The sequence below is a fragment of the Centroberyx affinis genome, unplaced genomic scaffold (genome assembly GCF_046629955.1).
Source record: "Centroberyx affinis isolate AG114_WGS23_722 - 3 ecotype Tasmania unplaced genomic scaffold, CSIRO-AGI_Caff_v1 ptg004379l_1, whole genome shotgun sequence".
NCBI classification, from domain to species: domain Eukaryota; kingdom Metazoa; phylum Chordata; class Actinopteri; order Beryciformes; family Berycidae; genus Centroberyx; species Centroberyx affinis.
This window is the reverse complement of record NW_027282072.1, coordinates 116,901-138,380: the sequence shown is the minus strand read 5'-3', so window position 1 is coordinate 138,380 and position 21,480 is coordinate 116,901. Positions and strand designations below refer to the sequence as shown.

The 21,480-nt window shown below is 40.0% G+C and overlaps 2 protein-coding genes across 2 annotated transcripts; both read left to right on the top strand.

Moving 5' to 3' along the window:
- The first annotated feature begins 964 nt into the window (after window positions 1–964).
- On the top strand, window positions 965–7,792 carry mep1a.1 (meprin A, alpha (PABA peptide hydrolase), tandem duplicate 1). The gene is made up of 13 exons (XM_071543810.1): window positions 965–1,018; window positions 1,212–1,236; window positions 1,327–1,371; window positions 1,522–1,562; window positions 1,857–1,932; window positions 2,331–2,448; window positions 3,058–3,233; window positions 3,416–3,637; window positions 4,316–4,462; window positions 4,691–4,906; window positions 5,260–5,724; window positions 6,572–6,745; window positions 7,743–7,792. Exons 1-13 carry the CDS (start codon window positions 965–967, stop codon window positions 7,790–7,792), a joined length of 1,809 nt encoding a protein of 602 aa, XP_071399911.1.
- Window positions 7,793–10,450: 2,658 nt separating this feature from the next.
- mep1a.2 (meprin A, alpha (PABA peptide hydrolase), tandem duplicate 2) lies at window positions 10,451–21,425 on the top strand. The gene is made up of 14 exons (XM_071543809.1): window positions 10,451–10,513; window positions 10,641–10,665; window positions 10,773–10,826; window positions 10,990–11,027; window positions 11,120–11,195; window positions 11,296–11,413; window positions 12,156–12,331; window positions 13,558–13,779; window positions 15,122–15,268; window positions 16,196–16,411; window positions 16,694–17,140; window positions 19,024–19,197; window positions 19,630–19,840; window positions 21,181–21,425. Exons 1-14 carry the CDS (start codon window positions 10,451–10,453, stop codon window positions 21,329–21,331), a joined length of 2,118 nt encoding a protein of 705 aa, XP_071399910.1. The 3' UTR covers window positions 21,332–21,425.
- The last annotated feature ends 55 nt before the right edge of the window (window positions 21,426–21,480 follow it).

Here is a 21,480-nt window from a genome sequence, read left to right as displayed (position 1 = left end):
ATTTTTTGGTTCACGCTAATGCTACAGTAGGCTAGATTCATGACAGTATATGTGATAAATATAGGTTGCATCCTCTAAAATCTTTTGGACAGATATTTACAACATTGGAAACATCTCACTCAATCTGTTAGAAACCTAGAAGTATTTTTCCACCTTTTCTTCACCAGTCCCCCATCCTTTTGGCCTTGCTATACCAATATTGTTGGTAGTAGTAGTAGTAGTAGTAGTAGTAGAACTTGTATTACATTTAACTATACAGGTGACCAAAATTGAAGGCAGTTATTTTTCAAAAGGGCTGTTGTGTTCTCATGTCATGCATTGATTTTTTCTGCTTGTAGACTTGCTCACCTCTCACCAGCAGGTGACAGTAAAAGTACAGTAATTGTTTTTATTAGTTCACAAGTATTCACTGGAAAGACCTGTAACTGCTGTTGCACATTAATTCTCTTGATATGATAGGGTTTTTTGATCAATACAGACCTTTTTTGCTTGTTTTGAGCATCACCCTGCTTCCCAGTATAGCCACAGTCCTCTACAACTGGCCAGTGAGCAGTGCTAACGGAGCAATTGAGGATTATGTGCCTTGCTCATGGGCACCTTGACAGTAGTTGTTGTTGAGGGAGAGGTGAGTCTCTCATTCACATCCCCGGCCCAGAATTTCCCAGCTGGTCTAGCGTTCAAACCGGCCACTTTCTGGAGGAGTGATTGCTCCCTTTTTTCTCTCCTTTATGGCAGGACCCCTCTCACATTTGGTGTATTATTGCTCATAAACACTTAACCTGATACACATGTACAAACTCTTCATAAACCAGCTCACCTATCAGTAACACTGTCATGTCAAGGTCCCTCAGTTACTCTTTATAGCTGGCATAAACTTTATCAAGGGCTAAAGTTCCCATCTTGTCAATGTGCACGCTTAAACCAAAGGAGGAACGTTTTCTTGGTGACATTCAACATGTTGATGATGCAGAGGCTGCTGTTATGGTCTGGACTAGTGGCTCTGGCCACTTCATACACTGTGAGTATTTTAATTTCTGTAGTCATTTAGATTTGCCGCTAGTTTATTCATTAATGTGATACATGATACATGTGATACATTATTGGATATATTAGATTAGCACGCGTCCTATGTAGGCTGTTTGTTAATAGCACCCATGGAAGTTCTGTAGAAAAATTCTATGATAAGTTGCACTGGTTTTTGTTTTATGCAGATACCTGTGTCCCGTGAAGTACATGGTATGTCAAATAATTGTCATTCCAAAAAGAAATAACAGTTGTTGGTCTGCTGTGAAATGAAGCTGAGCCATGTGTGTTTTTTCATTGCAGAGATATATGAGAATGGGGAGGATGAAAACCCCCTGCTAAACCTGGGTGAGCTACAATATTTCAGTGTTTCAATGCTTTAATAATGCTGTATGCGATACAGACTAGGACCTGATAAGACATTCAGTTTATTGCAGTATATTATTCAAATAACACAGTTTAATTAAATAGAATTTGTTGTTTGCACTCGTGCTACAGGTTCAGATGCCAACCTGATTGAAGGAGACATTTTAATCCCAGTGAGTTGCACTATGATGGAGATATTTTTGCTGCTTATCTTCATGCTCTCTTCATCTTCATAGACTGTTCATTGATTGTCTTCATGGCAGCTTTGTTTTATTGCCGTAGTTTATCACATATCTAGAGAGTTGGTTCTTTTGGCTGTTGACTATCTACATTACAATATGGATTTCAGATAACAAGATGGGTACAAGACAAATTATCAGCTTTTGATTGTGGGTCTTTATTAGCCTCCATTAATCTCACTGTCCCAATACTTTTTACTGCATTATATAAATTTTTTTATGCTACAGGAAGGACGCAATGCCCTGGTCGACAAAAGATACAGATGGAAGTTTCCCATCCCTTACATTCTGGGTGATGACTTGGGTGAGTTTTTTTTAAGTTCATTGGGTAGTGAGATGTATCACTACACTCTGAATAACACGCTGTATTTACTGTAAAAACTCACCATCATGTGTACAGCAAACACTGGCCCAGGGTTACAGTACAGTGTGCTGTAGATGTTGTATTAAGTCATTTGATAGTTTACATTTACATGATCAACGTTTAATAGATACTTTTATCCAGAGCAGCTTACATTGAGTAAGCAGGTGGGGATTCAGTGTCTTGGCTCAAGGACACTTCGACATGGATTTTGATGGACACACATTGGGTGTTGCAGGGAATGAACCTGTGACCTTTTGGTTACGGGACAGTCTGTCTCAAACCACTATGGCACCCTACCCCCCAGTTATACTGTTGTGGTTGTTTGACTCACTCCTCAGATCTGAATGCCAAGGGCTGCGTCCACCAGGCTTTTGAAATGTACCGACTGAAGTCTTGCATCGACTTCAAGCCTTATGAGGGAGAGAAGACCTTCATCAAGTTTGAAAAGAGAGGGGGGTATGGCACTTGTCTTGACACTTGCATTTATTGTGTTTTGTGCTGAGAAGGACTAATCTGTTATTATATTTGAGTATAATTTTGTTTACAGTATGCAAATTATAGATAACTCTTCCAGAATAGACATTTCTCTGTGCACAGCATTACATATTTTAGCCAAATCATCACAAAAGATGCTGAGCTCACTTTCCTCATTAGTCTCTGTCTTACAATCGGTCTCAATCACGCATTGAATTCAAGTGAAGCTATTTGACTGCCATCTCAACTGGCCCCGATTCAAATTCTGGCCAGTGTGCATCATTTTGCAGAAGCCAGGACTGAAAATACTAGCCACAGGCTTGGAAGCCAAAAATATTAATTTATGATTTCAATATGAATCAACAACATAGCTACAAACTATACCTTTAGTTGGATTTCACACTTTATATCTACTATGACTATGTTTCTCTTTTTCTTTGTTTTTTTTGGTTTGTTTTTTTCTGGATGATCGTTCACATTCATTTTTGAAAATTATTTTTGAAGACTCCTCTTTTCCTGACCCCCGTACCCCTTTATTTACATTGTTCTGATCACATCTTTAATCAACTGCTTCCACTGGGTTTGTCTCAGGTGCTTCTCCAGGGTCGGTGACCAGCAGACGGGTCAGATTCTGTCTTTGGGGTCAGGCTGTGACCACAAGGCTGTGATTGAGCATGAGCTACTTCACGCACTGGGCTTTTACCACGAACAGTCCCGCACAGACAGGGATGACTACGTAGACATCTGGCTGGATCAGGTTACACCAGGTATGTGCAGTAACTCAATGATCCATCATTTTCTTTCCTTTAGTCATTCATACTCTATAAAATCATTTGTCAGTTTTTTATTATTTGATTAAATGCTATGAAACGGTACCATGAGTAAGTCATTGCTGAATGTTATTGAGACAGAATAACCATCAGCACTCTGTCTTGAACATTTCCCTCAGGGCTTGAGCATAACTTCAACAAATACAACGACGACTTCATCACAGATCAAAACACGGCATACGACTATGAGTCCATCATGCATTACCGGCCCTTCTCCTTCAACAAGAACGCCTCTGCCCCCACCATCACCACCAAAATCCCTGAGTTCTACAACATCATTGGCCAGTACCTCGACTTCAGCAAGCTGGACACCCTCAGGCTTAACCGGATGTACAACTGCTGTAAGTATAGGTTGTAATTGCACATTTCCTGTTTTACCCATGCTTCACATAAAATAAAGTTGGGCTGGTTTCCTTGGCACACATCACTTCTGAAAGAGCATCAGCTTCATACCGATTTAGAAAATCTGTCCTCAGAATAGACCACTTCCCAGTTCTATTATAATCCCAGAGTGTGATAACGCTGTGAAAACCTCTTAACTCCAGTGATATTCATGTTTTCTCTTTAATTGAACATAGTCGTCTAGGGTTTGAGAAATTCTCTGACCTCTCGGCCTTTTGAAATGGTCTCAAAATCCATTGGATCATAACAAAAATGCATTGTCATCGAACAAGGCTGCTTTTCTTAAGATCCTGAAATGTTGACATTTTGGAGGTTCAAGTTTTTCACCCGACAGTGACGATGTGCAGAAAGTAACATAATATGTCAACTGTTACATACTCTCTATATGCATGAATTACCATAAAATGTTGACATTTACTTTCTAGGAAGTAGGTTTCAACACGCACATAGAAGAAAATGGTTGTCATATCATATAAAAATGGTTCACACTTTGAAGAAAAAATGTAAATATCGAATTTGAATATGGCCCAGGAACTTGGCAATCACATTCTATCTCTACCATCTTTCCTTTCTCTGTCAACTGTGCCAACTGTGCATCATCCTCCTCATCCTCACAGCCGGTCCTCTCACCCTGCTGGACCAGTGTTCCTTTGAGTACGCCAGCATCTGCGGCATGATCCAGAGCTCCACCGACGATGCTGACTGGGTCCACACCAAGAGCACCGTGGGTGCAGAGGATCACACACTCCTGGGACAATGTAGAGGTCTGAGTTGGATTAACATTACAGTTACCATATGTTTAGGTCATGCACAATGTGCAGATTGAAAAATACATAACTGACACATCTGACCATGCATTTCTTTTCATCTTAACTTCATTGTCTTCAAATATGGGAAATGGTATGCTGTGATATTTTGTCATCAGAGCATATTTATTATACTGTTGGTCAGCGCTGCTGTGTAATAAACAGGTTTTATTTGTGAATTTTCAGATGCTGGTTACTTCATGCACTTCAACACCAGGACTGGGAAGGCTCAGGAGTCGGCTCTGCTGGAGTCACGGACCCTCTACCCCAAGAGGAAGCTCCAGTGTCTGCAGTTCTTCTACAAGATGACTGGAGGGACCAAGGACAGGCTAGTCATCTGGGTCAAGATGGATGACGGCACAGGCACCATTCGCAAAATGAAGAAAATACACACCTTTTATGGTATTTATTAACCGGGCAAGTCCGCACTTGTACATTTGTTTACATACATACATATATTTAAAAAAATGACGTGCAAATCAAATTATTTTAACAAAAAACAGAGAAGTCAAACAGCTAAAAAGATAGGTGTGTGAGCACTTTGAAATTTGGGTACCTACATTCATGGTGGTGAAAGTATTGGAATGTTGCTGTTGTAATTGTTTTAAAATAATTCAGCATGAAGTCTAATGGCTCAGCAAAAACTTTATAGTAACTTTACCTCTGTCCCAATACTTTAACTTCTGAACATACAGTATGAACATTAATTTAAGACTCATCAAATGTTACTTTGTCCTTTCCCCTTTGTTGCCCAGCGGATTCTGACCACACATGGAAGATCGCTCATGTCCCTATGGAGGTAGGGGTGAAATTCCGCTACGCTTTCCAAGGCGTGCGCGGTGACCCCTCTACATCCTCCGGCGGCATCTTCTTCGACGACATCAGCCTGACAGAGACGCGCTGCCCCAACGCCGTGTGGAGGATCCAGAACTTCTCCAAGATCATGGAGACGGCAAACATCAATACGATCATCGACAGCCCCCGTTTCTACAGCCCCGAAGGCTACGGTTACGGCGTCCGCATCTCGCCCGTCTCGGGTTACAGCGACTACACAGGGCAGTACACCGGGCTGTACTTCCACCTGGCCAGCGGGGAGAACGATGCGGTGATGCAGTGGCCAGCAGTTAACAGACAGGCCACCATGGTGGTAATGGACCAAGACCCAGACATTAAGCTGAGGATGTCCTCCGCCCGCAGCCTCACAACTGATATGCAGACCAGTAAGTGCTCTTGTGCCCAGTACAGTCTTACACGATATCCACCAGTCAACCAATGGGTGACCTGTGTCCAAGAAACAGACCTGTGACCCATTTGTGGCCCTGGCCTCCTGACCTATAGCTTAGGAATCTAGAAGGCACACAGAGAGTGAAAAAAAAACATAAACATAACCTTCTTGGCGGAGGTAACAAGGCTGTACAGATATACAGTATAGCTCTCTTTTATTGTAGAGGTTACTCAAAGTAATTTGTCATACCGTAGGATATCAAGAATAAAATATTTAACACTGCATTTGGCAAGATTTTCATTTTAAAATACACAAACACAAAGTGCAGCTGTAATAGAGAAGATATCCCACCCCCCCTAATTTAAACCCTGTAGATTCTGCCCATTTTGCCCAAATGAAATTCTGCTGTTGGATATGTTCATTGGCAAGAAATTTTCCTCCTACAGGAAGTGAGAAATCGAAACTTAAGAGCGAAATGCAAACTTTCTCCTAAACAGCAGTGAGCAGCGCTCTGTCCAGAGAAAGCTGGACTCATCATGCCTCTCTCCTCCCTTTGATATCATTTGGTATGAAGTGATCACAGACCGGCTGGGTTGGTAAACATGAGCGTGCTGTGTGAAGTTTACTGATGTCATGTTGCATTTCTGGGTATTGACGCTCACAGTTTTCAAACAGTCTCCTACTTGCCGCCAACGGGCAAAGTTCCCTTGTGCAGCTTTAAGATGTATCTTTTATTTTAAAGATACAAGCTCTTAATAGTCTGTGGTTGTTGTTATGAATATGCTATCTCTCAAACAGTAGGGTCACTTCTCACATCACCTCTGTCGTTTTGTGTCTTGTAGCAGGCGATGGAAAGTTGGTGTGGGACAATCCTTCCAAGGTGGGGAAATTCGACCCTTTGTGTAACTGTTACAGAGGGCAATCGTGGGGCAGGAACAGCTTCATCAAGCACTTCGACCTCAGACGGCGTAATTACCTCAAGAACGATGACCTCATTATCTTCATCGACTTTGAGGGTTAGTGGCCTGTGTGTGTATGTGTGTTTGTATGTGTATTCTGGGCCTAATGCTAACTTCCACAACAGTGCAGCTCAGTGGGGCCTCCTGCTGTGAGCTAACTTTAATCATGTGCCTGTTGTCTAGATAGAGATAATGTGTTTCTGGCTTCTGACCATGTACTGTATGTGTGTGTGTGTGTGTGTGTGTGTGTGTGACAGCAACTCCTAACTCATTACGAAAACACCCATGAATTTTGCACACTATCAGTGATATCTGCATTTCCAGCCCTCTACATTTGTTAGTTTATAGCATAATATATAATTATTGAATTATTCTCAGACCATGTGGCTCATACATGCCTTTTTGTGTATAATTGGGACACTGGCAATATACCTGTTTGTAGAGAAATGTTTGTTAAATGCTGGCCGTCAATTCGTTTTAATACAGCTGCAATTCAGTTCACATTGACTTAGGTGTACTGGAGTCCAACATAGTAAGTTTTCACTTTTTACATGCTGGCTGCACTACTGCTGAATTTCTCCACCCCCCAAAGAGGAAGCATTCAGAAAACCCTGCAGCACTTAAGTAGGGTTGATGCACGATACAAGGAAAATTTACTGTGCATTTAAATTACATTACAATAGATGAGGAAAATCAAAAAAATCAACTCTTCTGGTTCAGTAGTATATTTTACATTACATGATACACTATAAAATAGGTCACAGCACTGGTACACTGCAAAAACTACTTTTGACTGCTCACTTAACAGATATTTAATGGAAATAAATTCTATTATTGCTCAGTTTTTAGAAAAATGATTGTCAGACCATCTGGCCCATACATGCCTTGTGTGTAATTGGGGGACTGGCAATATACCAGGTTGTGGAGAAATGTTGAGGAGTAGGTTTGAGTATGTTTTTGAGCAAGATGACAATGCTAAACCCAAGACCTGTTTACCTGTTCTCGAATCCATGCCAGGAAGCAGATATAATGAGCGAATGTGTTTCGTTTTTAGATATAACATCCCTGATCAAAACAGAGGTTCCTATTCAACCAAAGGAGTGAAGTCACCCAGGCTTTGTACCATGATAAAACAGAGGTAAGATATTAGTTATTTTTCCTTTTCCACGGTGAAGTTTACAACAGACTTGTATTTGTGCTCATGATTGTTTATGTTTTTTGCAGAATCATTTATTGTGCTTGTCTTTTCCATTTGGATTAATCAGACACAAGACGCTTGGCTGTGATGAGAAGAGCAAACTCTGGAGAATGGATGGGTGATAACTGCCATGATGATACAATTGTATATGTAATTTTTTAGAGACAGTACATTTGATATTTGTATATGAATGAGATGTATAAATAAGTCTAAAACACCAGATTTCGATGTGCTCTTTCTTTGTCATGTGGTTGTTCTTTTAATTAAAGCTATGAATTGACACAAACCTGTGAAGTATTTTGTCATTTTGTCATGCATTGAGAGTGCTTTCATGATAAAAAATGTCATGTGAGTGGTTTTAAATTGCTCGCCCAGTATTGCCATGTGTTTTTTCTTAGTCAAGAAATGATGCAATTTTGATAATTTAGACCCTCTTATCCTTGAATGATAGGCATATTATTCTTTATCAACAGACCCAGCTATGTCAAAATTTGATAAATTTTATTATCGTCTAATAACACAGTAATTATGGGATAAGGGACATGTAATCTACAGCCTCATCAGATATTAGGGTTCAACATGCCAGTCAGGCAAAGTTGAATTAACTGTGCAGCCATTTTCTTGCAACTTCAACAGCACTTCACACTGGAGAGGCGAGGCTTTTGAACTCTGTTCGAACCATGGACCAAAATGTTCAGAGATGTCAGTGCACTGTGCAACTGAGAGGGCAGAAAACAAATAGTTACTTGTGTTGTTTTGCCTGTAAGCTTGTACTGTGAAGAACTACATGGCTCAGAAGAAGGCTACTGTACTATTTGATGGAAAATCATGGTTTGATCCTTGTGATTGCAAAGATTTATTTATGATACTCTGAGGAGAATTTCTCCTTGTGCTTGCCCCCCTCCACAGGGAGGTCAGAGGTCAGCTACAGAGCAGCACCCCTGAAAGGGATTAGGGTCTTGCTCAAGGACTCTTCAGTAAAGTGGATGCTTGCCCCCACAGAATCATCTAGTTGAAGGATGGTCTGCCACCCTGCTGCCCAGTAATAAGTCATTCATGGAAATCATAACATTTCAGACATGATTTTCTGGATTTATGAGTTCAGTAATTAGTTATTAATGCTCTTGGACCTACATTGGTGGATAAACATACAACATTGTAGTCTAGCGTATTCATAATCATGCTCTGGGAGGAATGCTCTGGTGGAGAAGGCCTACAAATTGAAATTCCACATTCCTTAAATGTTGGCATTCTTGGAAAATATCCATGTCATCGAAAGAGGCTGCCTAATAGGTGAAGAGTTGCTGATTTGATCCCCAATATCAACAGTTCCCTAAGTCCTCCTGAAGCAAAGTATTTCTCTTTCCACATCTCATCTCACTCATTAACTCAGCAGTTTGGCAAAAAAAAAAAAATCAACTCAAATTGTGAAGAAGTAAGTAAGTATGCAGATTTCATTTATTTCTGTCATGTCTATCTATATTTTGAGCAATGGGGGGTGGTGGAGTGAGAGTCAGAAATATGCCTAGTATGCTTTTGGAACAGTTTAGTTGCAGTAACAGATTGCATCACTGGGTGGCGCTCATTGTTTTAGACTGAGTTACTGCAACATGTCAAGTATAACCGCTCCCAGTCTGTCTATCGTCCAGTAGCTTGTCTCTTGTATCTGTGAGAATCCCAATAGGCCTACTGATGTTGTCTGGCTCTGTCAAGCTATCCAGGAGCATTTACCTGAAGCTAAAATAAGTAAGACACGACCAAACGCGTTACAGGTGGCCTAGAGGTGAGAAGTGGGCATGAGACCGGAGGGTTGCCAGTTCACTCCTATGGACCCTATTTGTTGCATTATGTATCTACTGCTAGTACCACTACAATTTTGTTGTTTTTGTTGGATTGCTTTGTCAGTAAGTCGCAAAAAGAAACTTGCCACAGGAAATTGTAATGCACCGGTGTTTAGCTGTTACCATGATGATAAGGGCCTATTGTTCAGAGAATTCACATTTTGCCCCCTTTTTAGTCGCCACATGGCACAAATAGTTGTTTGGCAAGTAGCGTTTTGAAAGACTTGTACCTACTGTATTCAGTCCTATCAACGTGTGAGAAAGAAAAGGCTGCAGAAGTATGAGGATAGATGCAGAATATGGGACTTATTTGTTGGCTACTATAATTATATGCAATAAATAATAAGTATCTGCTTCTATCAGATGATAACTGCAAAATATTAGTCAGACCTGCTAATAAACAACATGGCTATATACCTATTTTATTGGCTTTAAAATCATAACTCATATTTGAATCTGTTGCTGACACTGGCATTAAACGGTCGATGAGGAAGATAAAGGGATCGTGAAGGTCAGGTCTCTGTAAGGCCTAAATGGCTCACAGCTGTCATTATCTCTGCTTGCCAATGCACCTGAGAAGATGTCGGTGATATGAAAGTTAACGAGGACGCGCGTGTAAATGCCTGTTACTCATTAGATGCTATTATACTCTGATCAAAGTCCCACTCCAGCCTTTATGGACATGTTTACACCTGTGTCAGAGAAGCACGTCTGGATGAAAGCATGGGCTCTGGAAACGGTGCGAAGAGGATTGCTGCTTTGATTGGGATTTTTGTGGTTTTCAAGGTAAATGTAGTTTATTAGTATTTAGTATTTGAAATTGAATTGAATCACATTCACTGCTATCAGTTTCTTTTCCAAATTTGACGGTATAGATGCTTTGAGTCAAGCAGTGTCTCTTTTTGTGTGCTAGGTGCAAGCTGTTCCGACACTTTTCGGTTGGTTCCTGTTCCTTTATTGACCACATGCACATAATATAAGCTCTTTATTTCTATTACTAAAGCTGTTTTGGTTATAATAATATTTTATTCTGTGGAACTTCCAGGTGGTAATGCAGATGCAGGTGAACTGAGAGATGACATACTTGACATCAATAGAGGTACATTTCATATGCCCTTTCTACTGTTGATATGTACAACACAATCATATAATCATATGCTTTGATGAGCATGACTGTCACCTGCTAAATTCAAACTACCATGAAATCATCCAAACAAATCAAATTAAGTTGTTTGTAACAGATTTCTTTTGTCATATTTCAGAGTTAACACACCTGTTTGAGGGAGACATTGCTGGTGATGTAAGTATATATCCTTCTGTAGAAAGGTACACACTTTCTGTGGAAGAAAATTTAACATTCTGAGTTCTGAATGCTTTAAATGTCTCTTGCAGCCCAGGAGAAATGCAATCCTCGATCCAACAAAAAGATGGAAGTTTCCCATTCCCTACATCTTAACAGACTCTTTGGGTACAGTATGCACAGTGGAATTCATTCCTCCTCCTAATGAATAACATATTTAATAGGTAACAACATTTATTGATTAAGACATGAATTTCCATCACTCTAGATCTGAATGCTAAAGGTGTGATCCACCAGGTTTTTGAATCATACCGTTTAAAATCCTGTGTGGACTTCAAGCCCTACGAGGGAGAGAGCACCTACATCTCCTTCACTAAGCTATCTGGGTGAGCTGCAGTATGAGGCTATGGACTATTGCTCAACTTTATGGGTCATGCTGTCAAATCATCAAATTGAAGGCCTTATTAAAAGCAGAGATTAGAAAATGCTTATGTGACGAAATGTTGTTTCATGACCTGATCCATGATCTTTAATGCATTATCAGACTGGTAATAAACTGTGACTCTTATGTGGGTTTATGAAAGTAAATTGAATTACCTTCTGTTGGCCCTGTTTCTGTACAGAGACATCAGTTATTGTAAAAACAAACAAGCTATGAAAACCAGGTTGCCCATGTAGAATCATTGCATTAACAGCCACTTATTTGATATCCTAATTTCCAATATATTGCCTCGAAAAATTTTCGGAACTGCTTTGTAACTAGATGCTAATACATTCCTCATGGTTCCAAAAATATGCCAAAATATCTGTTCTACCTTTCTCTGTAGCTTTTTTCCTATATATGATCACACCAGGGTCAGAGGATGTTTCCGGGCCTTTATACCTTTGCAATCCTTACAGCTGGTTGCTTGTAATGTTGGTGATCTAGGAATTGAAGCTTATTCTACTGTTTCATTCAATTTAAGTCACCCTGAATATGAGAACCGGATAAATGATGAACATGTAATATATACTTTAAAATGCTGTGTAAAAGCAGACTAAATTGAGGATTTTATTAAGGTTTCAGATTATGCTTTCATTTGAATTTACTATAATGTTATATCATCATCATCTCAACATTTCCAACAGATGCTGGTCATTTGTTGGGGACTTCAAAGAAGGCCAGAACGTGTCCATCGGAGCTGGGTGTGACACTAACGCCGTCGTGCAGCATGAGCTGCTCCACGCTCTGGGCTTTTACCATGAACAGTCTCGCTCTGATAGAGACGACTATGTCAAGATCTGGTGGGACCAGATTGAAGCTGGTGGGTTGCTATTATTTGAGGTTTTTTTATCATCCATGTTATTACTATGATCACAGTCTTGCAGAGTTGTGACAGTTGTAATTGTTTCAAATAATTGATAATACAAAACAAATGACAGTACTGTTTAAAGGATAGTAGATAATACAGACTTGATTGACAGTGAAATACAGTAACACTTTACACAATGGATCCTCTAGATTATAAAGATATTGAATGATGACCTTCAGATAATATTCTTTTCCAAAATGAATATATAGTGTGTTGGAATGAAAACCTTCAGATGAAGCCCCAGTTTATCTATGTTACACAAGTGCCAATGTTTAAAAGATAGGCTCTGGATGCCTTCATGACCTCTTTTCCTTTGATGTTGTTAAATGAACAATAGTGAAGTGACACTAGTGGAGGAGGTAAGTATACTGTGACTATCCACTTACATGTCCATGCTAATGAAGCTGACTAGTAAGTATAATGTGATGATGCATATACAGCATATACTGTATGTAGTATGTACATGCATGATGTAGTATGCTATATGACATTTATATTTATATGACCTTTGAGACTTGACTGGGATAAAGGGCCACATAAATAAAACTAGACTAGACCTTCAGTGGCCTTCATTGGCCTTGCGCAGACTCACTCATTGGTACATATTTATTTACAAGTCCATCCTTGGTCTGCTCCCCTCTTACCTTTGTGGGTATATCTCACTCAAAACTAGTAATTATTGTTTGCGCTCAAATGACACCCTCTTACTGTCCGTCCCTAAGGTTTCGCACTGAATTTGGCAAACAGGCCTTTATGTTCTCCGCCCCTGCAGCCTGGAACCACTTGCAGACAGATTTGCATCTAGATGAGCTGATCCCGATTAGGGCATTCAAAAATGTAGTGAAGGATTTGGAGGCAAATTCAATTGTAACTTGTAATTGCTTCCTTAGCTAGACCCGTTTCCTTCTGTCTGTCTTTTAGGCATATGATTCTGTGAGTTGCTACTGTATGTTTTGTTTTATGTGCTTTTAATGTTTGCTTGTATGTTGTTTTAAACTCTGTATTGCTGCTATCTTGGCCAGGGCTCCCTCGAAAAAGAGATCTTGTAATCTCAATGGGACTCAACTGGTTAAATAAAGGTTTAATAATAATTTAAAAGACTAGACTAGACTAGACTAGGCTACTCATTATGCCCAGAAAACAAGGTTGGCATGCTTGTGTCACTCTCCCTTCATTAGGAAAGGAACACAATTTCAACAAGTACGAGGATGACTTCATCACTGATCTGAACACACCGTATGACTACGAGTCCATCATGCACTACAGACCCCTTTCCTTCAACAAGAACGAGAGCATCCCCACCATCACCACCGCTATACCGTACTTTAACGAGATCATCGGCCAGCGGATGGACTTCAGCGCTGCAGACCTCACCAGGCTCAACCGCATGTACGACTGTGGTGAGTGTCTCCTCGCCCTCTGCCTGCAATAAGAAATGGTTTCACCCAGTGGTGGAATGTAACTAAGTGCATTTACTCAAGTACTGTACTTAAGTACAATTTAGAGGTACTTGTACTTTACTTGAGTATTTCCATTTCATGCTACTCCACTACATTTCAGAGGGAAATATTGTACTTTTTACTCACTTACTACACTAGATATTTTTGACAGCTTTAGTTACTAGTTACTTTGCAGATTTAGATGATTAATACAAATTATAAATCAACTAATAAATAATATATTTTTATAGGTTAAGCTATGCTAAGCTAAGCTATATATACCTTTACCAGCTGCAACATTAAAGTGATAAACACATTAATGCATCAATAATTATAGTCCAATAACATGATATATATAATTCTGAAATGGGCCATTCTGCATAATGAGTACTTTTACTTTTGCTACTTTAAGTATATTTTGATGCTAATACTTTTGTACTTTGACTTAAGTAAGATTTTGAATGCAGGACTTTTACTTGTAACAAAGTATTTTTACACTGTGGTATTACTACTTTTACTTAAGTCAAAGATCTGAATACTTCTTCACTTATTCAGTGAGTGTGTTGAACTGTCTGCTGAAAGAGGGCGTGCATGGCAGAGGAACATAAGAAAGCCCTATTAATGCAGTTGTTTTGGGGACCCCTGAATTATTAGGACCACTCACACATACACCATCCTGACACACACACACGCGCACACACACACACACACACACACACACACAAACACAGATATTTGGGTGAAACTAAAGTGAAAGAATATCCTGTTGTTACACTGGGCCCTCAATATACTTTTTTCTAATTTTAAAGCTACACTAGGCAACATTTCCACATATAAATACACCCGTCTTATCAAGTTGCCTATTGCTTTAAATTGATGATGCAAATTAGTAACCTTGCTAACAGTGGTTCTGTTTACAATGCGCACAATAAAGCAACTATTGCCAATAGTCCAAGTAATCCAGTAATGCAATTAAGCTGTTTATGTGATTCTATGAAGTCACACCTCCCTAATAATCCGGTTTACATGTAACATGGTTACTGATTTAAATAAATGCGATTAAGATATATACATGTTCTGACTAGACTCTATTATTGCAAATAAAATTGCAGTACTCTATCTATGATTGACTGTGATTACTTTACATGGGTCCTGCCTTACTCATGTTATTGTCTTAATCGCATTACAATCAAATTTTTTGCGTGCATGTAAACGTGGCCAGTGAAGACAACAAAGAAAATGGCAAAGTAGAAAACAATTGCTTTCAGCTTTGTGGGATCACTATGGATCATTGTTGTTGCAGTTGACACCCATACACTCCTGGACCAGTGTTCCTTTGAGCTGATCAACATCTGTGGAATGATCCAGAATGAGGCGGACAATGCAGACTGGGTCCAGACCCTGAGCACTCCAGCTGATATTGACCAAACCCTGGCAGGACGCTGCAGAAGTACTGAGCAAATACTGGAACACACACACACACACACACACACACACACACACACACACACACACACACACACGCACGCTCTGGCCCTGTTTCTTGGAGTTATTCTGATATTATTAATCTATCTCTTGTTTTTATTGTACTATAAATAAACTTGAATTGAAGTTATGTAATGCTGCTGAAAATGTAAATCAGGACCCATAACCTATTCTATGAATAGGACTTCTTGGATCACTGGTCAAGTGATGTCATCATATGCAAAGCGTTTTTTGACCATCCCAAAGTAGGCATTGACCATCCCAAAATATGTATTATATTTTACATTGCTAGCTGCTGAGATTTCTGGCCTTCAAAGCTCACTTTCTGGCCTGTATTATATTTTGGGACAAATACTACCCGCCCATTTAAAATTTCCCCCTAGTTTCATTCATTGACATTGAGAAAAGATCCCCCCCCCCCCCCCCCCCCCCTTCCTTCACAATGATGGAGTTTAACAAAGCAATATTATTATTACAGTATGTTGCATGGTGATATATTGCATCCTCAGTAGAAGTTTCTGTTGGATCTCTGCTCTAATTAGCTAGCTTACTTGTTATTGTGGAAAATTACTTTATTGTTTGTGTCAATTACAGGCCAGCGTAGCTTAAGGAGGTGGGAGGGGTTTAGGGGTTTGGGGGTTCTGTGCCAGTATAGATCCATAGCGATAAAACAGTTTTAGAGTTAAAGTTTTAGTTTTAGTTTCAGTTTTAGTTAAAACTGTTTTTTCTCTATGTATAGATCATTAGTTCAATTCCATTCATGCTGCTTTAACACAAAACATAACATAACATAACACATTGTAAAAAGACATGGATAAAGTCATATCCTCACGCCAATCATCTTTAAAAATCAAATGACAACATATATATTCTTCACCCCCTCTCTTTCTAGATGCTGGCTACTTCATGAAGTTTGACACATCCTCGGGTGCAGCGGGAAACAGCGCCTTGCTGGAGTCACGTATCCTGTACCCCAAGAGAGGCGAGCAGTGCCTGCAGTTCTTCTACAAGATGACAGGAGCCGCAGGGGACAAACTGGTGATATGGATCAGAACTGATGACGGGACAGGGACTGTTCGCAGTGTCAGGAAGATCCACACGATCACAGGTATTTTGTTTAGTTATTCATATGTCCTTCATAACACTCTAATGTTACTCTCTATTGCTCTGGAGCACTTGGATAATTCGGTTTGTAAACCACCTCCAAATTCCTTGAAAGAACTTATGATATCTTATTTCTGGTTAATTTTATGATCCTAGAGATGCATCCAAAACGCACTGCAATATCATGAATCAGACCTCCAGTTTACTATACTTCCTTTTCATTGATAAATAAGGTCATGTCTGGATAAATTCAGTCACTGAATCACCTACTATTCGTCTTTCTTAGGTGATGGAGTCGATGCCTGGAAAGTAGACCACGTGACCCTCAAGGTTACAGAGAAATTCCGTTATTTCTTCCAGGGTATCAGAGGATCAACCGGCTCCTCAGGCGCTATCTTAATCGATGACATCACTCTTAGTGAGACGGTTTGCCCCAGTGCCGTCTTGCAATTCCGCAACTTCACCAACCTTCTCCCCACCATGCCTGTTGACACTAAGGTTAACAGCAAGTGCTTCTACAACTCAGAGGGCTACTCTTTCGGTATCAGCTTCTACCCTAATGGAGTTTGGAATGGATCCCCTGACCATGTTCGCTTGGCCTTACACCTCTGCAGTGGGGAAAATGATGCAGTGTTGGAGTGGCCGGCGAAAAACCGGCAGGTGACCATTACTGTCATGGACCAGGACCCCGATGTTAAACTGAGGATGTCTGCTACGAGAAGTTTCACCACTGGTGAGCCTAGTTTCATTCATTGACATTGAGAAATTAGGATGTTTACTACTGGCTAGTAATTTTAAGACAGAGCTGGTGCAAAATGATTGTCATTAACCAGAATTTAAATGAGACCTAATAGAAATGGTATGGCATTGACAGTCCATTGTTTCTAATTCTTAAATCCATCATAATACACTTAACTGTATGTACTATAAGTTACTGTTGAAGAGGGCATATGTTAAGGGCTGGATTCACAGCCAAAGAAAGCCCTGTATTAAAGTAGGCCAATTCTGCATAACATACACCTATGTTACGCCAAAAAAAAAATTGATTAATTATTATTTTCTTGTATTTTTCTATCAAAATCTCATTACTTTTGTGTCCTGGAAAATGGCATATTTTTAGTGTCTACTTCATGGCGTGCTAGTAGACGTACATAAAAATTCAACAGTCCTCCCCTCAACCCTCCCATCACCCAAACCTTCAACTTCAAGACTTTCAAAGTGACATGCGTGGAAACATGGTACAGTGGTGCATTTTTGGGCTCCAAAAACCCTGTTTCCAAGACACCATGGTTGCGTCCCGGTGACTGGAATTTATTCATTTTGAAGAATCCTGAGTTTGTCACAGCTCAGTGGATTGCTTCATCAGCTACACAGAATATGCAATGGGTTGCACTGCTTTTCTCTTTCCATGTTTGTTATGGTCCAACCCGCCCACTTTTGAACTGTCCCGCCTCACCTTATGTCCCGCCCCGACATCTTCACTCTTAGAAATAGACGGGCTAACTAGAACCATATAGGGTTCTTTGACTTGTCCTCATAGGAGAACCCTTTTTGGCTCTAGGTGGAACCCTTTTTGAAGAGAACCCTTACTAAATGGTTCTACTTAGAACTCATAGTAGGTAGTTACACCTGGAACCCTCTAAGAAGGGTTCAGTAAAGAACCCTGAGGTTTTAACACGAACCATTCCCCAGGGTTCATTACAGAACCCTGAGGTTATACCTAGAATCTATCCAGGTGGTTTTGCACAGAACCCCTGTTCATTCTACTACAGTTCTACTTGGAACTCTTCCAGGGGGTTCTCCCAAAATCCTTTTATTTTTTTACAGGTTCCTCTTTGAACCTTTATATGGGGCTCTTTCGTTCATAATTTATAGTTTTTAAATAATGTACGCAGCAATTGCCAATAATACAGTCAAAATCACTTTTATTGAGACATCTGTTTATTATGAACTCTGAACAATGACAAAGAAGGTGGAGAGTGAGACATTCTCTGAAGATGAGCCAACTGGATCAGAGTGGCTCTGTAGATCTTTTGGAAACTTCTGTCTCTCCTCATTACATTGTAAATAAGCTCAGGAGCAGCTAAAGCAGCAAGCTAAGTGTCCACACAAGCTCTCCTCATCTGGGGACTTGTCTCCTGCAATGGCAAAAAGGGAGAGAAAAAGATGGTTAGTGGCTGCACATTAAAGTCTCCCAGTCTTCCAGTTGAAGTTAACAAAAAACAAACGAACACAAGAAGCAAGCATGACAGTTTATATAAATAAATAGTTCTCTTTCAACACACAACACTTTTGCTAGACTCAAGTTTGAATTGGGATGTTAGATGGAGCTCACTTTGTTTATTTGACTTCCTCCTTTTGAAGATAGTTTCTGGCCACATGGTGCACAAACACAGCTGATCAAAATTAGCCTCTGATTGGTTACATGTCACACCTCCTTGGTGCAAGAGGAACTGTGTTGACCAAAATATTGCTCTTACATGCTTGAAAACATCAAATAGGCACATAGTGTAGTGGTTATAGCACATGTCTTCCAAACCATCATGAGCTGTGTTGTAACACGCAGCAGATAGAAAGTGCAAAAAGTTTTTTCTTACTTGATTATTTTTCCCTCAGATAGCGCTTCCCTCTGGCACAAGCCAACAGCCACCTCAGGAGCAGTGTGGGATGACAGCTGCAAGTGCTACCGCAATAGGGACTTGGGCTGGCACGCATTCATTTCTCACAAGCAGCTGCGCAGGAGGAGCTTCCTCAAGAACGATGATCTCATCATTACAGCTGATTTCAATGGTGAGAGTGAGAAAATTAGCTGCTCTACCTGACTATATCAGACTGCTGCCTGATACGCATACAGGCTATGCCTGATTTCGTTTTGTCAGCTCTCCTTTTCTACATTTACTTTTGATTTAACTTAACAAAGTGTAACAAATGCATGCTCAGCTTTGTTGAACGGACACTAAAAAAACATTTATATGCACTTTCAAATCACATCATTTATCTATATTAAAAAGTCTATGTTTATAAAGTATAAATGTAATTTAAAATTAGCTATAATACATCAGATTAGAAGAGAGTTCACATTTTACCCTTGCTAGTGTAAATCGTGCCATTTTTTTCTCTGCCGTATTGACAAGTGCTTTATAGGATTTGCTGTCTGATTCACAGAGACCGTCATGACAAAATGTTACCATAACATTTTTCCTTCGCTCGTTATTCCATTAGATTTGACCCACCTGATCAAGACTGAGGTGCCCATCACACCAGCCACACCCAGTAATGACATCACAGATGAGAAGCCAATCAGAGAGGAGGAAATGGGACCGGATGTTCCAAAACGCAGAGAAGCACGTGCTGCAGCCAGTGACCCCTGTCTTCCAAACCCCTGTCTTAATGGAGGCGTGTGTGTGGACAGTCAAGGGACAGCCTCATGCAGGTGTGTGTGTGTGTGTGTGTGTGTGTGTGTGTGTGTGAAGTGTATATAAATGTGTATTTGCATTACTCTACCTCCAAGCGGTTTCAATTGTGGACATAAGAAGTTAGCACTTTTTAGGAAAGTGAGGACATTTTGGCCAGTCCTCATATTGAAAAAGTGTCATTTTAGATTTAGGGTTAGGGTTAGAATAGGCATAGGCTAAGGTTAGGGAAAGCACTAAGGTTAGGCATGTGTCGGGTTAAGGGTTAAGACGAGAGTTGGAGGGTTAGATAATAAATGCAGTCAATGGGTACTGTTGTACTGTCCCAAGTACAACTGTAAAAATGTTCAAGTTCATGTGTGTGTACCTGTGTCTATGTCTATATCTGTGTACAGACAATAGTAAGGATATCATGTTACTGGTCTCCCTGCCAGTCATGTGTCTGGTATGTGACATCTGATGTGATAGATAACTGGGAAGAGCTGAGTCAGAGTGGCTGTATGATAATTTGTTACCAGTAACTCATCTAAATACTGTTATGCATTCACAGAATTTGAATGAACAAATTGAGCACTGGTGTATGAAGTTCATCTACTTTCATACAGTCAAGATAGCTGCCATAGAATTTTAACAATGTTCTTCATTAGCATATATTACAACCGTTGCTATATCATGCTTGCTTTTATCATGGAGCCCAGTGTGTAGAATCAAAATGCCGCTGGTTCTAATTGTTGACAAAATGACGCCTCAGTGTTGTCTTGGGCCATTAATTACATAAGTGAGTCACTCTAGGTGGAATTAAAATAAAAATTCGAAGGCTTTTCTCATCCTAAACCTGGAAAAAAATAACTGAAGTTTATTTGGCATGATTAAAGCTACACTAGGTGAGATTTGTATGTAAAAATCCACCCATTTTAACACCTTATTTTCCCAAATTAAATGAAATACAAACTCTCTTAGCAGTGAGCGAGCTGCTCCATTCCTTTGGTATGCTTTGATATAAAGCATCACAGGCAGCTGGGTTGGAAAACATGACTGTATTATTGCTTGGAATTTTTATGTGCATCGTTTTACAGGAAGTACAAGTAATGTGATTTTGATATAAAAATATGACAAAATAGAAATGTGTACATTTCTTGGCATTTATTGGTGTTAATAGGTGCACATTGTGATACAGATAAATGAAATGAAATTACCAAACTAGTGGAATTACGTGAGTCTCACCACAAACATGTCAACAAGAATAATCAAAATAAGAGTGTGCGTGGCCGTGAGCTACCTACAGTTCACTACAATGAATTTTGTTTCATGAAATTATTTTTCATAGTAAAAAATGACATTTCTGTCCACTACTTTGCAGGTGTGCCTCGGGCCAGGCCACTTACTACGCTGGCAAGAGATGTGAGAAGCAGCACGTAGACGGAGGCATCCTGGGTGTTCTGATTGGTGGCACAGCGGGGACTGTCGTTCTGACTCTGGCCATCTTCTCTGTCATCAGGAGGCCTCGTTGAAACACATTTCAGATGACTAGTGTTTCCTCTACAAGTTTTATTCAGCAGTGCACTGCAGCGAGGATATTGTCAGTACTCCTGGAGAAGAGGTATTTGTTAAACTAGGGCTCAATTTGGACATGAAACCTCTTTCTGGCGGTTCCCCACAT